This window comes from Acanthopagrus latus, chromosome 19 (assembly GCF_904848185.1).
Source record: "Acanthopagrus latus isolate v.2019 chromosome 19, fAcaLat1.1, whole genome shotgun sequence".
Classification (NCBI taxonomy): domain Eukaryota; kingdom Metazoa; phylum Chordata; class Actinopteri; order Spariformes; family Sparidae; genus Acanthopagrus; species Acanthopagrus latus.
Genome location: NC_051057.1, coordinates 4,283,215 through 4,299,651, shown reverse-complemented (window position 1 = coordinate 4,299,651; position 16,437 = coordinate 4,283,215). Strand labels below are relative to the sequence as shown.

At 39.9% G+C, this 16,437-nt stretch overlaps 1 protein-coding gene across 1 annotated transcript in view; it reads right to left on the bottom strand.

Annotated features, from left to right (window-relative positions):
• Nucleotides 1–16,437, bottom strand: part of scospondin (subcommissural organ spondin) — an 87,747-nt gene that overhangs the window by 15,590 nt on the left and 55,720 nt on the right. The window contains exons 98-111 of the mRNA XM_037080137.1: nt 15,378–15,533; nt 14,999–15,123; nt 11,678–11,817; nt 10,711–10,757; nt 10,371–10,613; nt 7,583–7,744; nt 7,244–7,360; nt 6,984–7,122; nt 6,572–6,768; nt 6,259–6,429; nt 5,102–5,229; nt 4,833–4,987; nt 2,884–2,930; nt 1,070–1,234 (exon numbers count right to left, since the gene is read on the bottom strand). Coding sequence (XP_036936032.1) covers nt 1,070–1,234; nt 2,884–2,930; nt 4,833–4,987; nt 5,102–5,229; nt 6,259–6,429; nt 6,572–6,768; nt 6,984–7,122; nt 7,244–7,360; nt 7,583–7,744; nt 10,371–10,613; nt 10,711–10,757; nt 11,678–11,817; nt 14,999–15,123; nt 15,378–15,533 — 1,992 coding nt within the window. The remainder of the gene's footprint in view (nt 1–1,069; nt 1,235–2,883; nt 2,931–4,832; nt 4,988–5,101; nt 5,230–6,258; nt 6,430–6,571; nt 6,769–6,983; nt 7,123–7,243; nt 7,361–7,582; nt 7,745–10,370; nt 10,614–10,710; nt 10,758–11,677; nt 11,818–14,998; nt 15,124–15,377; nt 15,534–16,437) is intronic.

Sequence of the window (16,437 nt, the reverse complement as noted above, 5' to 3'; positions counted from 1 at the left end):
ACCCAATCATGACAGTGGCCAGTGAACCTGTGGACTGTTCCAACAAGTGTTTTGACAGCCTTTTGTCGCTCCTGTCCCAGTACAGCTTGTGTAAAACATGTTGCTGCCATAAAATTCAGAACAAGCAAATACTCACAAAAATTAATGAAGCCGATGAGGTAAAACATTCAATATATCGTCTGTGTACAGTTTACAATTAAGTGTATGTCAAAAAAGGAATACCTGATTTTTTTTTTTTTTTTAGCCTTACAACTTATTTTAAGTCAAGGTTGTAATCAGGAGCAAAAATCTAATATCAACTCTAGAGGGGTCTACTACATTTAACCTACTCTAGATTGGGACACTTGACCTGTTTGTTTCTGTGTACAACTACTCCACGTGCCTTAAATTGGCCCCCAGGGACAGATAAAGTATTTTGAATTGAATTGAAAAGGTATTACAATCACTGCCAGCTACGGAAGCTACACTGCTACATTTGCTACTTCAAATTACTGGCTAATGTTACTGTGGATCGCAAATGTCACCTAACCATGAGCTAACATTTAGAGTGACCTGTTACTCATTGCAGAGAAAATGAAGACAACTGGTGACAATTATAAATGTGTTTTATTGTAGTGTGCGAATTAAAGAAAATGTAACATCCTTTATTTGAAATTCTCACTGTGGGTCAGCCACCAACAACAGACTCAGATCCCCACACACATACTTTTGGCCTACCTTTTTCATGTGCCACTTCTAGGGCTTATTAATACCATTTAAATACCACGGTTGTGTTTCAGGTGATATTTTGGGTGGGGCACACATATCTTTCCGAGGATGGGAGTTTGTGTTCCTCCTGCCCCGTCTGGTAATTACACCTAGGGTCATAATTACATAATTTGTGGGGCTAAAGTTTATGTTAGGTAGACTCACTGCATCGTGGTTGTATGCCTCTACCAGTCAAGCTGTTGTGGCATAATGGCCACAACAAAAATGCCAGTAGGAACTTTGAGGTCTCTACTAAATATCATTATCATTTAACAATATAACCTATTGGTTATGATGAACAATTTCCCCTCTTTTCACTCACCACAGTCAGGAGCCATGCAGCTTGTGGTGCGGTGGTTGGGGCCCTCACATGAAGCCCCTCCATACTGGCTGGACTGCAGGATGACTCTGGTGGAGCTCTGTCGTCCCGTACCACAGGTTGCTGAGCACAGGCTCCACTTGGACCAGTTGGACCACTCACAGTCCACTGTAGGAGGAGAGAGTGGGAGAAGAGTACAAACACCTTTAGGTCAGTGTGTTAATCTTACCTTCATCTACCTGAAGCGCTGAGTATTAAAAAAAAAACTGTCCTCTGAGCACTTGCTTTTTATTAAAACCATTTGTTAACACCTAGCAGGAACAATGCTATGAAAAAAACCCTGAATGCCAACATAAGATGAAATAAGGTTGTTTTCTCATTGATGTGTACAGTTTTAGACAAATTCTAGACAAATGTTATGTTTGCTATATTTTTAGATTTAACTTAGAGATGTCTTGGATAAAATTAAGCATTAATGGGAAGGAGAGATTGGAAAAAAGGAAGAGAGCAAAAGAGTAAAATGTAAAAAGCAAGAAAAAGGACACACATATAAATCTGTTTGCATAAATGTTTACATCAGTTAGCGACAGCCAGTTCTTATCATCCTATTTGTATCCATAATAAGAACCTTTACTCATCATCTCCCATGCAGAGGTTTGAGAAACACAGACTCTGGCAAGAACAAAGTAAAACACAGAAATAACCTAAAACAATTCAAATCTCTACATCTACTGTGGTGAATTTCGTTGCAATGCAGATCATCTTACTGACTTACTCGCAGGCTGATTTAACTGCTCTATTCATGCATCGGTTTCCAATGATGTGAGAATGTGACTTACTTTTGCTGTGTATGCTAGAGTTGGAGGGGCAGATGAGAAGGATTTTGTCTGCTTTCCCAAAGTTTCCCAATTGCAAATTTTAAATATTTTGTGTGGAACTACTGTGTTGAGCTGGAAACTGGTTGTCAGTTAATGACAGAAGACTCCATTTCAAACTAACATGGGCTATTATTGCTCTCTGATAGCGGAGCAGGGAGAGGCACTTCGGACTGACGTGGAAAATCTGACCTTAGTCCCTCCAATAAGAAATCCACAGTCCAGAAGAATTAAACAATTTAAAGAAATCATGCAATCCTGTGCATTAACAGGTTATTTGTGTAAACTGTTTTTTTTTTTTACGCATTTAAACTTATCACTTTTGACGATGGGAAGTCAAACCTATTCTATACACTTAATGCCATCAATAATTAGTACATGATCTGTTTTCTTATCACTGCTCTGATCAGTGTTAAAAAAGATCCTATTTTTACAAATTGTAAGCTGTCACCTCCATGATTTCTGTTTAACTGAAGTTCTATTGAAAGCTGTAGGAGGCAGCACTTTTCAACACTCTAATCAACATTGTTCTTGCCAGAGAGGAGGATAAAAGGCATGGCTGATGAGATGACGGCAAGCAAAAATCCTGGGTCAAATCACAGAGCTATTCACAAATTCTCTTATGAGGATACAAGGGGTTGCAACCTACTCCTTGTTATCTTTCAGCACTTTACCACTAGTTCAAGATGGTATCGCATGTTTATAAAACGAAAACCCAGTAAAGGTCTTTGTAGGATGTGATTGATGTGACTGCCGCTCAGTTATTTGAGCCAACTGTTGCAGCAGCTGTTACTAACTATAGAAAGGCGGACATATCTATCATGATCCTGACAGGTCACCTAAAGAATATTGTTGCTGGTGCTTTCATAGCTAAAACAGAGAGGCCCCATAAAGTGCAGAAAATGTGCCTGGTGAGAACAGCTGTGACGGATTATCACTCACCATCACAGAGCTCTGAGGTACAGTTGAACTCTCCTCCCTGGCACACGCTGGAAGAAGTTAGAAGACGAATCAGGCAAGGGAGGTTATACAGTATGTGGGACAAAACAGTGAGGTTGATATTACTGAACACTGACACATCAATGCCACCACCATGTCACTCAGTTGAGACCATCAGACTATATCAAATGATTATCAAAACCACTGTGAGGTAGATGAAATGACTTACGGCATGTCTGCTGCACGTCAGACTATCTATTACAGGAAATATCATAGTACCAAACTGGACTGGTGATGACTGTATAACTGATCAACTCTGCTGACACTCTCAGCACTTGCACTTGAAGATGATATGAGTAGCATGTTGAAGCTGAGGTGGACACCACCACCAACCCTTATGCTAAAGCGTCCCCATTGCTCAATTTAAGCAGGACCACAACCTTTCACTCACCTTGGACCAAAGTGGCAGAAGATCATAAAGTACTCCCTTTCTGTATTGGTCTGAGGAGTTATTCTGGAAGGCTTGGAGGTCTGTTTGGAACATATATTATCAAAATGTATTGTTGATCCTAACACTTCTTCTGTGATTAAAATGTTACACTTTCCACTAATAATTTACACTGAGAGAACTGAGAGAATCAAGGCTGAGTACATCAATGAAAGTATTGAATTACTAAAATATGATTTGTGTGTTTAGCAATTGCTTGATGCATGTTTTATCTCTATTTAGTCATGAAATTGCAATTTAGGAAAAAGAAATGATAAATCTTTTTTTTTTTTTATAAATTATGTTATATTCAATTGAAGACTCTTATGATTTAATTACATTTGAATCATTTTTTAAGCTATTGTTAGAGGTACATACCCATGAGATGCTGCATGGTCTTAGTATGAAGGGATGAAAATCTCACTTAATTAATGCAAGAGGGAATTCTCTCTCTTCAAGGCAGACTATGTATTGCATATTACAAACCTCAGGAATTTTTAATGAATTAAGACAACGACATAAACAAAAAGACAACAAAAAGAAAAAGACAACAAATTAACAAAAACACAACGACTTAACAAAAACATGTGTTGTGTTTTTCTTTTTGTCATTGTGTTTTTGTTAATGTCAATCTGTTTTTGTTACTGTCATGTTTTTGTTAATGTCGATGTGTTTTTCTTTTTGTGGTTGCGTTTTTCCTTTTGTCTCTGTCATTTGTTCTTCAGGGCCACCGTTGATGAATAAATACATGACTGCATTAATATTCAGGAAACCACTTGATTAAGAGGCAAAAGCGACAAACTCGTAATAAAATCAAATAGAGGCAATGCTGATAAAAAAATGTAAGCCACCTCAGTGTAAGAGTCTCAATCAAACAAAATGAAACTGTCATACTATATTAGTCGCTCAGTGAAAATCAAGTTCAGGTTCACTGACCACACACAGCCATAACTCCTCACCCCTGACTGATGTTAGAAAATGCACATTTTTATTTTGTGCTTACCTTTGTCCACTTTCAGGAAGACATCTATGGAACACATTAGGTATCAGTTTCTTTCCCCCACCACAATCCCTTGTTTTGCCCTATTGAGAATATCTGCAGTTCTCTTGAAACTGACAAATTACATGAACTTTATTCAGTCCCACAGCACGCATGGTCAAAGCTGCTTATCATATCCCCTCCTGTTTGAGCTCTCCGCTCTTGAATGCATTAAAGATAAGAGGCATACTATGGGCTTTGGGCTGTACTTTCTGTAGTCTGCATAACATATTTCAAAATGGATCTTTCAAATGTGTCCAAGTAATGCAGCTTTTTATGTCTTAGTAACACAAGCAGTGTCTATCAGGATCCTATACTCCACTGTTTGAAGAAGAAGAAAGGCTGGATGCTCTTAAAATGACCGTGGCGACCTAAAAAATAACTAAATCAACGAATGAGTTGATGAAACCATGTGTGGTGTATTACCATGTGTTGCAGAGGTTCTGAATGGCTGTTCCAGGTGGCAGCAGAGTCTCTTTGAGCTCCTCAGTGCTGATATTCCAGCTTTGGTAAGGAGTCGGCAAAGACAGTGGTGAACAGGGACAGTCAGCGTGGAACACACAGGAGCCTTCATGCAACACCTATGAGAGACACAGTGAAACTTGCAAGAATCCGATCTTATCATGGGTAAAAATATCCAATCACATCTGACCACATGCAAACACAGAGACAAGCATAAAGTAAAGTGCCCAGACCTGTCCAGGAGGGCAAGTACACCCAGGGGTGCAGGGTCCTTGCAAACACTGAGTGTGTGACCACAGGTCTTCACAGGTATATGGACATGAACCAGAACAGTCACTAAACACCTTCCCAGTGGGACAATCTGCATCACACAGAGACAAATGGAAATACAATTATTAACATCACCTCTCAAATATATTTGAATAAACAGTTGTGTGTTTATTTCTCTATGCACACTTAACAAAGTGTGTCTTTTTAGAACAGATTGTTCCGAATGTTAATACACTAGAGGAAGAAATTCCTGAAGAAACAAATGCAGGATATACAAAAGCTGATATCAAATTGCATTGCTGGCTTTCAAAGTCATATATTATCAATAATGTGTATAAGTTGAATGATTGGTATGATTATTATAATATAAAGCTGAATACAACTCATTGGATGAAATATGTGGAACATTACAAAGTTTACGGGGGTTTAATTCTGAAAGAATTAATTAGTGGATAAAGGTTGAAAAGAGTATAATATTTGCTGATGAATAATGCAGGAGATGAAGGATGCAAAAATAGTGTAAGCTAAGAGACAAATTGCGTTGCCTTAATCCCACAGAACTAAACTGCATTGCTTGAATAATGTCTGGTAGCTAAAATGAATACTTGAAATACGGGCTGGGAGCTAAACTGCATTGCAAGGGAAACTTACGTTTGGAGGAGACAAAAGTCTAAGTCTGTTTGCTTCTGTAGTTAGATGTCTGTGAGAGGCAAAAATGTCCCTTTTTTATGTCTATGTAATGTATACTGGGTTAAAGTTTGGCGAGTAAAAAAGACTGAAAAGCTCCTCCCCACTTTGTTTTGTCCTACTTTAGCTCTGAACATTCTACCCCACAGATAGTACTGTAAAGGGGGGCTGACTTGAAAACTTAAAACTGCAATCAATGATGTGAAAAAGTTGAATTAGAGAGTTGTGGATCTTTTAAAGTCTGATCGGAACGTCTGCGTAATTGTATGAATAAGTGGGACAGGGTTTAAGATGAGTGGGTGTAAAGGTTTTCTGAGTACTTTGCCCAAGATTTGAAAACTGAGTAGTATCCAAAATGTATAAAAGATGTGGAAAATTTGAAAGTTAAGTTACATTTCTAATTCCAGTATGAATGAGTAGATGGGAGCGTTACCATGCAGGCAGCTATTGGTGTTACAGACAGTGTGCTGTTCAAGTGGTCTGACACAAGCCGGCCCACCAGGCTCTGGCTCTCTGAGGACTGTCTTGTTCCGCATTGACAACCCACCACCACATGTGGCGCTGCACTCACTCCAGGGTGACCACTCGCTCAACAAACACCCCGCTGGGGAGAGGACAAAGGACACAGGATAGACAGGTGAAAACAAAGACAGCCTCCGAAATGTGTCTAATGAACACTGGGTCGAATTTGTGTGGTGCAAAACATTTTCTCAATTGTGCACGCGGCTACTTGTTCCATGTCAGACCTGGACACGATGGCATATCACAGATCTCTGTCTGATTAGTGTCACTGCAGGAAGGACCACCCTCTGTTTCCTGGCAGAGCCGCATCCTCTTCCTCTGGCCACGCCCACATGAGGTTGAGCAGGAGCTCCATGGGCTCCAAGGCTCGTACACCGGGCAGGGAAGCTCGGTGCATACCAGAGTGCCATTCTCACACACACTGCGGATATAGGGGTGTTTGGAAAATTGAGATAAAGTGTGAGCATGTTTACCAGAAAAGAAAGGTTGAACAGACCTGTGCAGTATAAAGTCTGAAAGTTGCTCTTCAAGTAAATTTCCTCTTATAATACTATAGACCAGTTTGTTCTGTAAGCTCAAACTCTTGATTTTGACTATTCACATCTGAAAATGAGACAGACACCAAGCCACTCTCACCAGGTGTTACAGTCCAAGGAAAGCTCATCTTTTGGGAGGAACTCCAGCGTCCCGTTGCCTGATGGGATACCACAGCGACACTCTGTCACTGACACACAGTGGCCATCCTGCAACAACTGTCCCTCTGGACACCGACAACCTAAAAAAGGTAAGGATTACAGAAAAATGTAAGAGAAATCGAAAAATAGTCTCTCTCTAAATGTTGCTGTCTGATCCAGAAATATTTTAGAATATTGTTCTTATTAGAAGGCAAAGATTACCTGGGTGACAGGCTCCTTGGAGACACTGCACATGCTCCCATAAGTCGGTGCAGCTGCGAGGACATTGATTGGCACAGCTCCCTTGGTAGGTCCGTCCCCTATCCTCACAGCGCTCACCTAGGAAGCAAGGAATCAATTTTTCCCACTCTTCATGAATAAAGATATAAGCAAAGTTCACTGAATGTGCTTCAGGAAGTGACTTTACCTTCTTGTGACCTTTTTTTAAACCCGAAGTGCTGCCTGATGTTTCCACTTACCTCTCTGTAAACGTCCCTTGTGTTAGCTACAATATGTTGATATCTAAGTCTAGTGAAATTTTAAAAAAAGACAGAGTTGTACCTGGGCAGAGTCCTGTGTTGCAGCTCTGACTCTGTGTCTGCTGGCTTTTACAAGAAGGCCCTTGAGGAGAGGCCAGGGGCCGTCTGTAGCGCTGCCTGACTCCACCGCTGCAGGGCTCTGCACAGGCTGTCCAGGCACTCCATACACTCCACTGACACAAATCTGAAAGGGTAGAATAATTATCATAACTACCATCAGCTCTGTTCTCCTCCTAATTATAATGACTGCAATTATCATGATGACTGCTGTAACAGCCATAATTGCTATTATACTCATCATCATCAGCAATAACAAAAGCCAATGTATTGTTTATGGATTTATGTTCAAGCATACATAAGATGGTGAGATTTTTGATTCATATCAGAGATTACAGTTTGTTGTACTTATTTTAACACATCTCAGATATCTGGACTAACAGTGATGAAGTATAATACATCAAGTATTTGAAATGCAAATCAGACCTAAGCTCCATTAGGCATGGTAGTAATTCAAAGCCATTCCCTTTTCATGTCCAAAAGGGACAGGTCAGAGAGGAATGGAGGGATGATGAAGATGAATCATTCTTTGCACAGACACAACACCAAATCCAATCAACCTGATGTATCCCCACAGACATATGGACATCAAACTCTTCCTTTCTTCTTCAAATCGCTTTCCCATATTTACTCCTTTAGGGAATAATAAGAAATAGGGCAGTGGGCACATACAATTGAATTTTTCACAGTGGACACTGATTGCAAGCTCCTAAACGATCTACTGATGGTAACTATTCATCTGAACAGGCAGCAGTGACCTGACGTTCAAAAAGAAAGACTGATGAAAAACTGTTATCAGTCATCATAATTCACTTATATTAAGAAAAAAAATTGGCTGTGACTTTGTGGCACTTTTCTAACCTTGTTTGAATCTTAGTTCCATTAAAACTTTATAATAACCATCACTGATAGTTATTAATAGTTATGTCACTATAACCAAACAATGACATGCATTACAAACCATTTAGTAGGCAAGTGTTAATTGTAAAGTTGTTTATAATACTAAATGGGTAATAAATACTGTGTAGCTGGATGGCCATCATAAAGTTGCAACTGATTAATAGAGCAGTTTATTGTTTGTTAAAAGTGAAATAACTATTAACTAAAGTTTAATTAACGATACATTTACCATTTACTAATAATATAATTATTATAAGGTGTTACCTGAGAACCCCAAGGCCCCATTCTTGGGCCTCTTTTGTGCATCCTTTACAACCACCTCCCACCAACTTAGACAAAGTAAATAATTACCATAATTATGTGAATTACATACAGATTTACAGAACAATATTACCAAGTAACAACAGTCCCCTAAAACCACTGAGTAACTGCATTCTACAAATCTAATTCACATTAAGAAAATTACTGCATAAGCCTAATATGATTTTTAGAATTTAACAAGCATTAAAGGACTTGTGATGGATCAGGTGCAACTCATTCAGAACACGGCTGCTAAACCCCCACTCAGACTAGAAACTTCAAAGGTCTTGGCACTGGCCTCCTGTGTGTCAAATAACTGATCTTGCATCAAAGGGTTTAGGGCTAAAATACATCAATGATCTGTTGCTACATCATGAGCTGTCAAGACCTCTTATGCCTTCTGGGACAGGGTTATTCCCTGGACCATAACTAAACATGGAGAAACGACCTGTAGTTTTAAGGCTCCAAATCCCACTGGCAACTGGGCCAGGACAAAAAATTTTCAGTTTTTTTCTGGCCCAGTCCCCAGGATAAACTGCTCATGGCAAATCACTGATACATTTAAATTGTACCATTAATTGTGTCATTTTTACAATACCTTTCATATTGCATTCACATCAAATTTTTATGACAACTTTCTAAATAGGAGGTGGAGGGCAGGTAATAAGGCAGTCAAGCAAGTGAATGCAATTTGAGAATGTGTTTTAACACTTCTTAGAGTGAAACCACTTGTTACTTTTAAGGAGACATTGGGACAATCTCCAGCCGCATTTGTGGCTACAAAAGCAGGTATTTTAAGCTCAAACACAATCTTTTCCTGACCCTGACCTTTTTGGGAAACCAAAGGGATTAAGCAAACTTGTGACATAGAGAAATGTAAAGTTTAAACAAATCTGTAATTAGCAGAAATGTACATCACCAACATTTATTCTTGCAACTGAATTCATAAATAATATGCCAAAGATGTTTCTATTTCCTCTGCTTTCTGATAGAGCTGAATTAAATTACGAACTATTTAGTCATGTCTCAATATACTGTTACTGTTTTATATTGATCCTTCATTCAATTATTCAAAATCCTTTTTATATTGGCTCCTTTTTCTTGTCTTAATGTCTTATATGTTTTATGTAAATCACATCACAAATTTTCTCAATAGTGAAAGTTGTAAGTACAAGTACCTTCGCCTTGCATTGTTTCCTAGCCATATTTTGGCATCCAAGTGTTTCCTTCTCCATCTCAGAGAGAGTCATTTCATCACAACAGTCACTGTCTGACCCAATCTGGTGCCATGCTTTTCTAGCTCTGTCTCATTCACTGTGTTGTATGCATACAATCTCATGGTTGGGGCAAAGTATCAAACTGCTGCAACATGCTGAGGGACACTCTGGTGGAGCAAAACTGTCCCATTCATTATTTTTCCTCACTGAGGAGTTGAAGGAGCAACTAGAGTTTGACAAAGGCAGACTGAAGAACTGACTGCATTTCTGCTCTGAGATAAAAGGCTGACTCGCTTCAGAGTGAACCACTTTTGTCCTCTTGGACACCTCCATTACCTCTGCAGATGTTAGAATCTGGACAGGGCCTCTCCTCTACCAGTGGTCCTGGACATTGGCTGTCCTCCTCCTCTCTAGAGACTGGAAGACCAGAATCCAGGTCCAAACAGGCTCGGAAACGCCTCTGAAATGAAACCATTTTGCTGCCAGTGATAACTCCTGCTTGTGAGGGGCTGTGCAGCAGGGAGGCAGAGGGCACACAGGGAGAGCACGGAGTCCACTCTGACCACTCGCTGAGGATGACTAAAAGAAGGTAAAAAAAAAAAAGGCAGGGTAACAGAGTGATGGGATTGTTAACCCAGGAGCTCCTTATATTACTCCTATTTATCTGCTTTCTTACCTTCACACTCTCTAATGTCACACTGTAAAGTTCCATCATGGCAGAGGCTAGATGACAGAAGAGCCCAAAAGATGATAAGAACAATTTGTCAAACTGAGGCAACGATCCCAGAGAAATAGTGAAGGGAGAAAACAGAGAGTCAATAAAAAGAGAAATAGTAGATACAGATTGAAATGCAACACAGAGGTTGTTAACCATGACAAAAGTCCCTCAAACTGCATTGATCTTGTTTTTAAGCATTGCTTGGTGTAGTGACACACGGAATTAGGGTTGTTTTGATAGGATATCAATATAGCATATGCCTCCAGTACACCTGTATGCAACTCTTAGACCAGAGTCCAAAGTCTGAGACCACTAGTCAAAATACTTCTTATTATTTTTCATTTGTTTTTAAACACAATATTATTTTTCTTTCATTACAAATGATTATATTAGCTTAAAATTTGAAGTGAAACTTGAGAATAATGTCTATACATTTCCAAACATCTTAGGATCTGTTTTGTCTAAGTGCTTAGCTTTCTCAGCCTTCAAGTGTGCCACATAATGATCAGTGGTATTGAGGTCATGTAACTGTGGATCAAAGTCCATGACAGTCATTAGTTCACAGTACACAGTTTATAAGCATTTTGGTTGGTGGTCTCAAATTTTGACTGTACTGGATATAAACTGAGTACATGTATAAGGAATAGTATATATGTATCGTAATGCACAGGTATTTAATTGGGACACAGTGTTAGTTGATGAACTCTTCATGAATTGGTATTGTGAAGAAATAATGGCTTAAATACATCTCAAACTAAAACACAGTGGCTGTTATTTAGAAAGAGACCCAAATTTATGTTATGAAAAAAAAATTGTAAAGTTGAACTACATTGGCTTAACAGGAAAAAATATGTAGAAAGAAACACCCTCTACAATGGCTCCACATTAAAATATAAAAACATATTCAATATATGATTTTAACAACCAGGTGCTGCAGCCTATGGTGACCGTGGCCCCCTGAGGGACAGTGACAGGTTTGGGTGGTTCTCCTGAAGCTTGGTGCTGCAGGTGGACGCAGCCACACTCCTCTGGAGGAACACAGCTCCCGTTCTGGTGCAGCAGGCCCTGGAAAACACACAATTCACATGAGAGGAGAACTGGTGCAGTGATGGTGTTTTTGTTTGTACAGATGTACACTGAAATCTAACAGTTCTTTTCCCCTGTATCTGTAGTATAATGCTTGGTGAATATACTATATGTTGCTGACTGTACACACAAGGCACAAACAAAAACATCACTAAAATATGCATTTATGTTGCAGCTGGTCATTATTTTAACATATAGAGCGGCAATAAGGGACTTCAAGATTATCAAACGACAAAGTGAAAGGAAAATAATCAGCTGGTCTTGGCGTCATGGAGCCTTATGGTGTAGTTGCTCATTGTTCAGCTATCCAGTGCATAACTTAACATAACACTGCTATTTTCTGGTTCATTTTCCTAGTGTTTGTAGCGTTTTGGCCCCAGCCACCAGCTGTTTTCAGTGAAAAAGATCTGATAAACTCACTGTACACCCACTGTTTTTGCCGACCCCTGAAGGTCAAATAAATCACTTATTGCAGGTTTAAGTATTCAATGAAACATAAAAGTAATCCATAGTTGTTAAATGAATAATGGTTACGGGCGTGTTGTGCGCCTCTGGTGATCTGCTCTCTGTTCCATATTTCATTATCTCTGCTCCCTGCTGCTGTATGTGCATATCATCAGTCTATCAGAGACAATTTTCCAGGTTCTTGCAATAAATCAAAGCTGGAGGCTCCCAAACTGGACCAAACAACATTATAAAGTTGTCATTGCAACTTATATCGCAGCAATGTATAAACAAAAATATGCAGCAGCAATCCAAATTTCACCATTTAAATTCATCCATCCATCCATCCATCCATCTTCTACCGCTTTATCCGTTACCGGGTCGCGGGGGCAGCTGTCTGAGCAGGGACACCCAGACTTCCCTCACCCCGGACACTTCCTCCAGCTCTTCTGGGAGGATCCCAAGGCGTTCCCAGGCCAGCTGGGCGACATAGTCGCTCCAGCGTGTCCTGGGTCTTCCCCGGGGTCTCCTCCCAGTGGGACATGCCAGGAACACCTCCCGTGGAAGGCGTCCCGGGGGCATCCGAAACAGATGCCCGAGCCACCCCAACTGGCTCCTCTCGATGTGGAGGAGCAGCGGCTCTACTCCGAGCTCCTCCCGGGTGACAGAGCTCCTCACCCTATCTCTAAGGGAGCGCCCCGCCACCCTGCGGAGGAAACTCATTTCAGCCGCTTGTATCCGGGATCTTATTCTTTCGGTCATGACCCAAAGTTCATGACCATAGGTGAGGGTAGGAACGTAGATTGACCGGTAAATCGAAAGCTTCGCCTTTCGGCTCAGCTCTCTCTTCACCACGACAGACCGGTACAACGACCGCATTACTGCGGCCGCCGCACCGATCCGCCTGTCAATCTCACGCTCCATCCTTCCCTCACTCGTGAACAAGACCCCAAGATACTTAAACTCCTCCACCTGAGGCAGTAGCTCTCCCCCAACCATTTAAATTCATGCCAGCATATTTTTGCCCGGGACTTGCCAACACAGTAGTCTAGCAATAAAGAATTGCTGTGACATGCAGATTGCAATATTGTCAGACTTATGTATCACCAATGTTAAGCACATACTTACTGCAGTGACATTTAAAATCTTTATATTTCAAGCACAGAGCTTGTACAAACTGTGAGGGAGGAGCAGAAATTTCAACCAGACAGACAACCCTTTGATTACTTACCTCTACAGCTCATGTATTCAAGAATATAATTAAGGCATAAATATAGAATGAGCACTACGAGGTGTTTTATTTTGCTGCGCTGAACACGTTACTTATGCAGACTCATGCAGAGCAAATGTGCAGTGGAAAATATCTTTGAATTGGCAATACCTGCAGTGCACGTAATGTGTAGTCTGAGTCACAGGCAAAACAAGACAGTAAGGTTTCATTTTTAGGACTGTCTTTTTTTAGTTTTCTTCAAGTACAGTACATCATTACTCTGCAACCACAAACTGCTATTTAAATGCTGACAGATTTATCTAGACCACAAAGTGGAAGACCTTCTTGATATAAACTCTGATCACTTTCATATTTACTGTCATTATTTACCTGTGTTGCAGTTTGCCATTTCAAGTCCTGTTGTTGACTTCTATCAAAGGAAACTCGTGGCAAGAACAAGTAAATAATAGAAACTCTCAAAACCGTATATTTTAACAAAATAATGACATTTGATGATCCATAAAAATAAAAAGAGGTCTGGCCTATTGTTACGCTTGCTACATTTGTAGAGTAACTCTCCATGGCTTATACTGTATGAACCACTCACATATTGTTCTCTCAACTGCTGTCGACCATTTCACCGATAACAGTAGAGGGGTAGTTTTGCGTACACAATGTGTTCAATATAACCGTGGTTTGTGAAACATGTCAAAAAACAGAATCAATCAATAATATCTGCATTTTTTACATTACACTCATCTGATTCAACTAACTGGTTGGCATTTGTCAGATAAAGGCACATTATTGGTTACTGTTCATTACAGTAACCAATAATGTGCCTTTATCCATACAGTATCAAGATTAGTCTCACCTACCAAATGACCGTTTACAGAAACAATTATCCTGAACAGTGAAGACATCTTTTATTATTATTTTTGTTATGTTTTTGATCCAATTAATGTTTGCTTTATTGCATGTAAAAACTTGATTCAAACAATATTTACATGGACCGAATCATTGTGACGTTGCACAAACAAAAACAATCACTTCCAGGCAGAACATCAACAGTTGTGCTGCAGAGATTTGTATATAGTAAAACAAGATGGTCTGACCTATCTTACCTGATCCTATTTCTGCTATGCTTATTTTATGTACTGTGGTGCTTTAGATATCTTTGATATCTAAACAACAGCAAAATCTCGGTCTTACTGCTAGTTTAGGGCAAACTCAAGCAGTCATTTTGTTTAGACTGTGGCCAAACTGGTTAACTAGGTCTCCTACTCATCCTAATGTTAGTAAAAGTTTTGCTATTGATTAACATCAAACATGCGTTTTAGATTAATTTGATGAACCCAATTTGAAATAACGACATAAGATGACAAAAGATGATAAAATTATCTGTAAGTTAGTGCAAGACACAGAGTTTTTCTGCCAGTAAATTATGGTAAAACAAACACTGTGATTAATTTGATATGATATAAAATAGACTTTGGATTTAACATTCACCTGTGGGCAGTAGCAGCCAGGCGTACACTCCTTGACACCTGAACACAGATCTTCATGGCCCTGCAATGCACACTGCTTCTCACAGGGCGCGCCACATGCTGAGTACACAAATGGGGCTTCACAATCTACAAATATGAGCAAAACCCCCAAAAAAATGGATAGTATCAACATGCACTAAAACATGACAATCATACACATGTACTGGATCAAACACACAACAAGGTGTTTGATTTCCTTGGGTTGTGCTTCTTTAGCGCTCAGTCTGCTTTTGGAAGGACAGAAAAATAAAATTTAAGTTGATAAGCACAATAGCAAGACCGCTAACAGGTCTCTCTTATACACATTTTCCCTTTTCCTTTTACAGTAGTTGTTAACTCACCATTGCAATGACTGACACTGCATGACCTGCTCTGGGTTTCAACAGTAGTGCACTGTTGCCCCCTGGTTGCTGGGGAGAGAGCTACACGGTAGCGCTGCTGCCTCTGTGACTCACAGGAGCACTGAGACCAAACACTCCACTCTGACATGGGACAGCCTGCAGGAGAAAACAGATCGACCAATCAGCTACTACATGCTTAAACAAACGCTTCATGTTATTGGAGATTCACTCAGAATCTGTGAAGCAGCCTATGTGCTTCTGTTATCCAGTGTTAGTCCTGGTTAGTCTATTTCTCACTCTCTTGGGATCGATAGAGACACGTCTTTTCTTCTGCATATTTTACGACAGAAAATCTGAATTCCAAGTCGTACATGGCGATGCCATGGCGACCATCAATGTGATATTGACTGACAGAAAGCAAGCACAATACGTGTTAAAGGGGAAGAGGAAAAACGTGGCGTGTCAGTGGTCACGTCTTCTTCCTTGATTTAAAAAAATAAATACATTAGACCCGGCATTTATTTGGAACTGGCAGTTATTTACCAAAATATACCTGCACCAGGTATTTAACAAGAAGACCCTGCAGTTAATTGAAACCCGGCTATTATTTTTTGGTAATTTTCGGTAGGCTACTGTTTATAGCAGTTGATCAGGATGAAGTCTGTTCATTCCTGGACAATTCCAGTTGATTGAGCTCTTCATGTGACATAGGAACAAATCTTCCCTTTTTTGTCATTTGGTTCTTCTCATCCTCCTCCAACCATTCATCCAAATTGAGACAGCCAAATAATCAAAATTAACTACAAACTGATCCATTTTGTAGCATATTTTTCCGGCGTTTCCTACTCTAGCTCTGACAGTTACAGTGTTGCCATGGAGATGAATACAATGTTGCCACAGACTTGGCGGAGCAGTATTTTGAGTAGTGAGTCAGGCGTGCTGTCATGCTGATTTGAACACGTTCTAAATTTCTTGTTGACCAATCAGATTGCTTGGTTGGAACTACTTGTTGTATAAGCAGATATACATTTACTGACAACAGTTTCAATATCGTACCTAC